At 43.6% G+C, this 8,475-nt stretch overlaps 1 protein-coding gene across 1 annotated transcript; it reads left to right on the top strand.

Moving 5' to 3' along the window:
• Window positions 1-1,835: 1,835 nt before the first annotated feature.
• On the top strand, window positions 1,836-6,593 carry LOC113154835 (transcriptional repressor scratch 1-like). Its single transcript, XM_026349232.1, has 2 exons — window positions 1,836-2,045; window positions 5,818-6,593. The coding sequence occupies exons 1-2, from the start codon at window positions 1,922-1,924 to the stop codon at window positions 6,591-6,593; spliced, it is 900 nt and encodes a 299-aa protein (XP_026205017.1). The 5' UTR covers window positions 1,836-1,921.
• The last annotated feature ends 1,882 nt before the right edge of the window (window positions 6,594-8,475 follow it).

Genomic DNA, 8,475 nt, shown 5'->3' on the forward strand with positions numbered 1-8,475 from the left:
GAGGATTAGAACCGAGAGCAGAGAGAGACGAGAGAGAGAAGAGAGAGAGAGAAGAGACGCGACGCAGAGCGAATAGAAGAGAGAGAGAGCAGAGAGAGAGAGAGAGAAAACGAGAGCAAAGAGAGAGACGTCTGCGGTGAGAGCAGAGAGAGGAGAGCGAGAAAACACAGGAGAAGAGATAGCGAGAGGGAGAGAGATCGAGATGAGAGAGAGAGGGGAGGCGAGCGAAAGAGATAGAACAAGAGAGAAGATGGGAGAAGCAAGAGGAAGATAGAGAGGGCGAGATAGAAGCGGGAGAGTCCGAGAGAGGGAAGAGAGAAGAGCGAAAACGCGAGCGAGAGGTCGAGAGAAAGATAAGAAGATAGAGAGATAGGGCGAGATCGAGCGGTGAGCGAGAGATAGTGGGGATCGCGCGATAAGGCGCTACCAAGGAGCAGAGTAGAGAGAGACCCGAAGCGCTCTCTGGCTAGATCTGCTCTCGAATCTCGATCATCTAGAATATCAAGGCTCGGCCTATCTCTCTTCCCTCTTCTCTCTCTTCTCTCTCTCTCTCTCTCTCTCCCTCTCTCTCTCGTCTCTCTCTCTCTCTCTCTCTGTCTCTCTCTCTCTCTCTCTCCTCTCTCTCTCTCTCTCTCTCTCTCTCTCTCCCCCTCTCTCCCTCTCTCTCTCTCTCTCTCTCTCTCTCTCTCTCTCTCCCCCTCTGTCCATATAAAGCCGCAACAGCTGATCTTGTGCATCAGAGAGCTGCAACTCCGCTCGGAGCCAGGAGGAGAGGGGGAAGAGTTAGCGACGGGAGAGGAGATGCTTCGGTCTTCCAGCTGCATTTTAAAGACATGTTTAGCACAATCTGTGAGGAACTGTTCTTCCTGAGAAGCTGAAGTCTTGTTTTCCAGGTTTCTCAGCTGCTGTGTTTTAAGCTCTTTTAACCCTCATTTCTCTTTGAGCGTTGCCCAAGTCGGTACCAGCGTCTTTCAGCGTCGGCATCGGTGGACTGGACGCAGCTGCAGCCGGCTTTCCTCGGAGTGTGTTCCGGGTCCAGCGGTTCCCTGATCTTCCAGGTCCAGCGGTTCCCTGATCCTCCGGGTCCAGTAGTTCCCTGATCCTCCGGGTCCAGCGGTTCCCTGATCCTCCGGGTCCAGCGGTTCCCTGATCCTCCGGGTCCAGCGGTTCCCTGATCCTCCAGGTCCAGCAGTTCCCTGATCCTCCGGGTCCAGTAGTTCCCTGATCCTCCGGGTCCAGCAGTTCCCTGATCCTCCGGGTCCAGCAGTTCCCTGATCCTCCGGGTCCAGCGGTTCCCTGATCCTCCGGGTCCAGTAGTTCCCTGATCCTCCTCCTCGTTGTCTCCTTCCTCCACCTGCTGCTGCAGCCTCGCGCTCAGCGGAGCTGTCCGGTGCTGAAACCACGAGCGTGGACAGAGGCACGCGAGTTTGCTGGGAGCTGTCCGCGTGCTGAAGACCATTGGTTTAGAGAGTGAAAAACAAACAAACAAACAAACAAACAAACAAAACAACGTCATCTTACATTTTTGGAAAACCGGATTAAACTAAGACACGGGACAAAGACAGAGCGGTGTCTCCTGGATGTCTCCGTGCAGCCTCACAGGAAGTGCTTCCCTTTGCATTAGAGATCTTTTAGAGCTCCACAGGTTTTCACACGCAAATCTAACCTGCCTTTAACAAACCGTAGCACTTGAGGAGCTCGGTGTGATCTTTAAAAGCCATGTCTCCTCTTCACTTTGGACGTTGTTTGATGGGAGGAAACAGACGCACCTGAAAGACCAGAGTACTCTCCAGCTATAACCAGGCTACGAGCGTCGAGGGAGGCGTCTTAACAATAGGTTTTGGTCAAGTTTCAAGTGGGAAAAGAGAAGAAAGAGTGTCTGTGATTCTCGTATGTGCGTTGGAGCAGCTACTGTCCCATCATGCCGCGGTCCTTCTTGGTGAAGAAAGTGAAACTGGACGATTTCTCACCTGCGGAGCTGGAGAGCTCATATGGTCACAGCCGAAGAGAGGAGCTCAGTCTGAGGTTCCACCATCATGACAAAGGTTAGTCACCCTCCCACCTCCACGAAAACACACACATCATGTCTGTACAAGCTCATCTGGGATGTTTTTACACTCATATTTAAAGCATTAGTTAGGATGAGAAGCATAAAGGAATTACAGGGTCAGAGCCCAGAGACACATCAGCTTCTTGCAAAGATTATTTCCGTGAAATACTGTTTTTTTTTTTTTTTTTATGTGGAGAAGAAGATCAGAAAGATTTTAAGAAGTTTGCAAATGGTTCCCTCAAATCTGCCCTCCATAATAGTCTAAGAGCCCGAAAAGTGCATTGTTTTGCGCTGTTAACTAATATAACATGATGAATGTGTGATGATGACCCTTTCCTCAGGCAGGTTAAAGGCCACGGCAGACTACAGGGTGTTTTTTGATGAGTCAGTTGTTCAACAAATCCAATGAAGTGAAGATATTTATTGTCACAATCTCCAGATGAAGATAAACACTCCCTTAGAAGAGTCAGTAAAAAATGACATGTAACATGTAATCTGAAGGAAAAGGTGATGAAATCAAACAGGTTTTGAAATTCAATGTGTTTAAATGACACCTTTTGTTAAGAAACAGCAACTTAATACAACGTCCTTAGAATAAAAGCTCACAGCAACTTCAGAGACTAGACAACGCTGTCGAAAGCTGTATTAAATAATTCTGTTTCTACATTATGTCACCAGCACACATGCCGTGGGATTCTCTGTTGTGTTAGTTGCCCAGAATATTATTCAAATCAGGCTGTTTCCAGCAGCTGTGAGTCTCTCTCTGAGATTTCGACAATATTGCACGGCTGTATTGATGCTAAATGGTTCCCACGCACTGCATAATCCCGGATAGACAGGAAAAAAAAATACAACTACAGCTAGTGAGAGATATTTGATGAAAAAAATCAGTGTATGTTTTCAGTATTGATGAAGTACAACAGGAGTTTTGTGTTCTTAGGGGTTAAGACTTGAACAGTACAACCTCTGTTTGTGTTGAAACAGACTTAACATTTCAACTGAGCACATGTGTTGTAAAGGGCAGTGTATTGTACCTGCAGTCACGAACCCACAAACAAGCCTCATGTATTTCATTTATTTTGGTTTAATGGCACGTTTACTATTTATGTCTTTCATCAACTGTATTAATGTCACATACAGGCAGCTGTTCTCAGCAGATTAATGACTAACAGCACTAAATGTCAAAGTTATTTGAAGCATGCCAATTATCTAGCATTTTGAAAGGATGTGTAAAAAGGCAGTTGGCGCCTAATTTGCCATAATACCTTTACAAGGCAGCAAAATGGCAGGAGTGCGTGTCTGTCAGCTTGTTTGTGCCCCCTAGTGGTGACCAAAACAATCAGTGTAGCTTTAAAGAGCTGAAGGAAATAGTGTGGCTGCGCAGTCAGACATGTGTAACACTGTTACTGCAGCCTGGTGGTTTTCACATTGTACCAAGGTCAAATGTGAGATTAAGAGATTCCCAGGTGTTATGATGACAGAGTGAAGAGAGAAACATGCAGCAGCAGGAGCAGTGTGGTAAGCATGTAAAGACTGAGACTGCGATCCCTTGTTATAAATATAACAAGAGTTAGACTGAAGCCACTGCAGCTTGTTGCACACTCACACAAATGCACAAGAACATACACACACTGCTGTGTTTCTGTCAACTCGGCACATTTCTCAGACAGCTTGCACAGCTGAGTGCACAGCATTAGCCACATACACACACACACACACACAGTGAGAGAGAGTGAACGAGAGAGGAAGCAGTCAGTGACCTACAAGTGTCCAAAGCACACAAGTGTGCGTCAGTTAGAGCTGGTTTGGATCAAAAATTAAATTGTAGCTTGCAGCTTTTCTCTCTCTCTCTCTCTCTTTCTGTCTCTGTCTCTCATTGCTTCTGTTTTGAATTCTCAGTATTTCAAAGGCACATAAAAGAGAGTTGGTTCTGGTTTGACAGAGTATTTTAATCTTTAATAAGCATTTAAAGCAGCTATCAGCTCTAATGGTGCTGAAGCACTTGAAATGAATACAGCATTGACACAGCGAGACAGAGACGGAGACAGTTGGAGAGAGACAAAGGCAAACAGAGACAGTGTACAGATGCTGAATTGTGCAGCAATTACAGTTCACACGCCTGTGTTTTGATGGTAGATGGTGCTAGGCTATGTCATGTTTAATTGGCAGGGATCATAGAGAGAGTTTCAGTGAACGAACCCAGCTCCAAACACTGTTTATACCTTTAAAAAGTGCATCATAAACACAAGAATATAGTAATAATATATAATTTTTATTTTTGTGTTAACGCCTGTCGCACTTGCTCAGCTCTGTCTGGTCCTTAGCACCTGCAGAGTAAACTTCCCAGAGACTAGAGCTGTTCTTAGTCCATATACCTGGTTAGAGGGTTAATAAAAAACCCTTAGTCATGTTTAAAACTTTACTCATGCTCCATAAAATAAGACACATACAGGAACACACACTTTTTTTCACAGTGCCATGATTGAATATTCATGATTCGTGATTCTTTTCTCTCTCACTTTCCGTCCACTGTCTTTTCAACTCCCCCTCTCTTGCCTCCCCCTCCACTTTCATTTTCTATTGCTACATCTTAATTCAATTGAGAATGTTAAATTAGCATGAGAGCTGTAAACAGCACTGCCAAACCACCTAACCACAATCCCCATATTGGATGTAACATCACTCTCCTCTTTCCACATTTTCGTTTGTTCATTTGTTCTTTATTTCTTGGCCATCTCTCACCTCACTGTGCCTCTCCTGTCTTTCCCCCTCGATCTCTGTCTCTTGCTCTCATCGTATTATCGACCGGCTTCTGAGCTTTTCTCAGAACTGCATCATGAAATTATATTACCAGCAATAGTATCTCCTCTACTGCCTGCGTCTAAATGCTCACAGAGTGCTAATTGAAATGGAGAACTATTGATCGGCATAGATCCACAGGAGTCATGGCTGTGCGGTATTAGCAACCAGACTCTCCTTGTGTCTGTTTGACTTCAGCCTGTTGAGTGCAGAAGCCAATAACAGACATAATGAAGGAGCTGACATCATAACATAGCAACAAATAATTTATCGAATTTGTCAGGATCTTTGCAAAAATATGCATGTTGCTTAGGAATTTGTTAGACTTATGCAAATATGCGTAGGGAGACTGAAAAGTTATGGCCGAAACGCAGCTGAATGCAGTCACTGTCAGTATGCCCTTGAGCAGAGCACTGGATCTCCAGCTGCTGTAATAGAGTTGTTCTATGTACAACAAGTGACGTTTTGACAGCTTCAGTGTGTGACTGTGTGCAGCTGTAGACCTGTCAAGAAAGGTGCAGCCGATGAGGAGAAGTGAGGAGAGATGGTGCTCACTGAACCCTCCTATGAAAAATAAAGATTTCCCACCTACTGTTGGAGAAAGTGTCTCCTTGCTGGCAAAGACATAAAAGCCCTTAACTACAGCTATAATACTGCAAGTCTTTTCCCTCTCTTTGCCTGTTTTTTTACACACATATTTCATTGTGGATGTATCTTAAGAATGGACAACTTAAAGCAAAATGCATATATTGTTAATGAGATTTCCAGGTGGTCCAAGTGATAGAAACCAGAAGTCAGATGTTGTTAGTAATAATGATAGTGAAGTGTAACAAAAAAATAAGGCTGACATGGTGAAAAAGAGTAGCTCTAGCACATCGGCAGTTCTCTCATAACACCTGGGAATCGCAGCAGTTTCCAACCAGTCCCCGTTATATGACCAAATGTTTAACCTCTTCTTTTCTTTCCAGGTTATGTCAGTGATTATCTGAGTCCAAATCCCTATGACGATGTGGTGGGAAGCGAGTCGTCTGTCATCTCTAAAGTATCCTCCCCAAGCCCCCCGTCAATCATCTATGGACGAATTGACAATACCTACACAGGCATCCATGGTGATATCCATGGTGATTCGGACCAACCGGACAGCCCGCGGTCTGAGGTCTCATCTTCAGCCAGTGGATACATCAACGGAGATACAGCCGTTAGTGAGGGCTACACAGTGGATGCCTTTTTCATCATGGATGGGCGATCGCGAAGGAAAACTGCAGGGCACCCCAGAGGAACCAGCCAAAGGCACACCTGCAGCGAATGCGGCAAAACCTACGCCACGTCCTCCAACCTGAGCCGGCACAAGCAGACGCACAGGAGCATAGACAGCAAGATGGCCAAGAAGTGCCCCACATGTGGCAAAGTGTACGTCTCCATGCCCGCGATGGCCATGCACCTGCTGACCCACGACCTCAAGCACAAGTGTGACGTGTGCGGCAAAGCGTTCAGCCGGCCGTGGCTGCTGCAGGGCCACATGCGCTCCCACACAGGTGAGAAGCCCTTTGGGTGCGCACACTGTGGGAAAGCATTTGCTGACCGGTCAAACCTGCGCGCTCACATGCAAACGCATTCAGCCTTCAAACACTACAAGTGTAAAAGGTGTAACAAGACATTTGCACTGAAGAGTTACCTGAACAAACACTATGAGTCTGCATGTTTCAAGGGGGCGTTCTCCCCTCTGAGCTCACTGGGTGAATGATGGATGACTGAGGTTTATTTTATTTGTTTAGATCCGATTTCACTGGACTCACACACCACTTTTTTTCCAACAAGAAGACCCTGAATGCAACAAGGGAGAAATGTTTTCTCTGTGAGGATCATGAAGCGAATGACAAAAATAGATTGAAGACACGCTCGTTTTTATAAAGACTCTCTCAATCCCTCCTTTGTCTCTCCTTTCCTCATCTGGAAGTGGAGTGCAAAAGTTGTCGATGCCTGATTTAGATTGTCACCTGCTTCGATAAGATGTTCCCTTCAGAGGCTGCTTAGAGTATCTGTGAAGATAAATAAAGCACACCACATCTAGCTCATCATTTTTGAAGATACCTAGATCTATTTATGTCCATATCTATCCTTGTTGGGCTATGAAACAACCCTGAAGCACAATTCTTCCTCGTCTTCGTCCTCCTCTACATCTTTCTGTGACAGGCATATCACAGGAGCTTCAAGCATGAATCACAACAACTGTTTTCTTGCTAAGAAGTTTGATAAACGTTCAAATTTTATCTTTTTTTAACAACAGACATTCAGAATCGGAGGATACTGTGTCCTGCTTTTAGTGGGACTGACCTTGAACTGAACTTATATGAAGATAAAGCATCAAAACAAAGAAAGCACACAGTATCTGTTCTCCCCAAGTATATGAGGCACTTGTAATGTTTTCATTTATACTGTGACATACTTATACTGTATACTGTGTTTATTATGGCTACTGACAACCATACTGAACTGTGAAGAAAATATAATGTGCATAACCGTCATACTCAACCATAAATAACCACAGTAGATATGGCCAAGTACACAAGTGTAGTGGGGAAACGTTTTTTGTGATTTTTCCACCTATTATCTTATATGGACACAGACACAGATGCTGTTTTCTTTTCTTAAATCTTGACGTATGTGCTTTATTTGACAATGAGAGGTAATCGGGGAGACAAACCGAAGTTGAAGATCAGATGGCTGAAAACTCCCACTGAGCCACCAGGGTATTCCTTCACAGTGTTTTTTCCTAAATACGAAATCTAACGTTCTTTATTTTTACTTGTCAGTATCAGACGAGGATCCAGACATTAAAAATGTTCTGATTTTCCTCAAAAGGTCAGACCTTTCTCGAGTGTTGTAAAATAACGTATTTGTTTCCAGTGAGCCACAGTTTTCAGCTTTGAAGTTTATGCCTTTTTACAGTATGTGACTATTTATTGCCTAATTTATTTATTTATTTGTTCTATTTTTTGGTATTAATTTGCACTTTATTTTGTTATAGTGTTTTGCCTTTGTTACAAACATGCCAAAGCATTTGACACTTTCTAATTACTGAATACCTTTTTACTTTTGTCCACAACTTTAATTATATAAAAAGCACTAATGCATGCAAAAAATAACAATAGCCTAATAATGGAATCTATGCCAATTTTATGAAACTTTGGGATATTTTGCCAAACCGCTTAGATAACAGGCAAATTAAGCAAATTTCTGTCTTAGGCAATATTTCACTCATATCTGTTAGAGCAATAATGCATGATGTTTTTCAAGAAATGTGAGTCATAACTGCTTGTAACATCTTGATTATTTTCAAGTACCACTATTCAGTGTAGTTATGAGAAATGCCATTTCAGGGAGTTAGTAAACGACACTAGTGTTAAATATGGTGGGTTGGGGTTAGAGCTCTATATTTACAGGAGCTGTGACACTGTTATCTTCACCTTCTCCAGTGACTTTTGTGAATGTTAAGCAGACTTATGAAGATCAAATTAGTGAGAGCAGAGAGTCAACTTTCCAATTTTCCAACCTGCTGTTTCAGTATGTAATATTATCCAAACAATTGCCTCCTAGTTATAATTATATCTTGGCATCATTAGCTT

This window comes from Anabas testudineus, chromosome 11 (genome assembly GCF_900324465.2).
Source record: "Anabas testudineus chromosome 11, fAnaTes1.2, whole genome shotgun sequence".
In the NCBI taxonomy this organism is placed as follows: Eukaryota; Metazoa; Chordata; class Actinopteri; order Anabantiformes; family Anabantidae; genus Anabas; species Anabas testudineus.

Bases quoted from the DNA above. Each gene is read 5' to 3' on its own strand.
- LOC113154835 (XM_026349232.1), top strand. From the start codon at position 1,922: ATGCCGCGGTCCTTCTTGGTGAAGAAAGTGAAACTGGACGATTTCTCA. The intron at 2,046-5,817 runs GTTAGTCACCCT...TTTTCTTTCCAG, and splicing joins GTTCCACCATCATGACAAAG to GTTATGTCAGTGATTATCTG.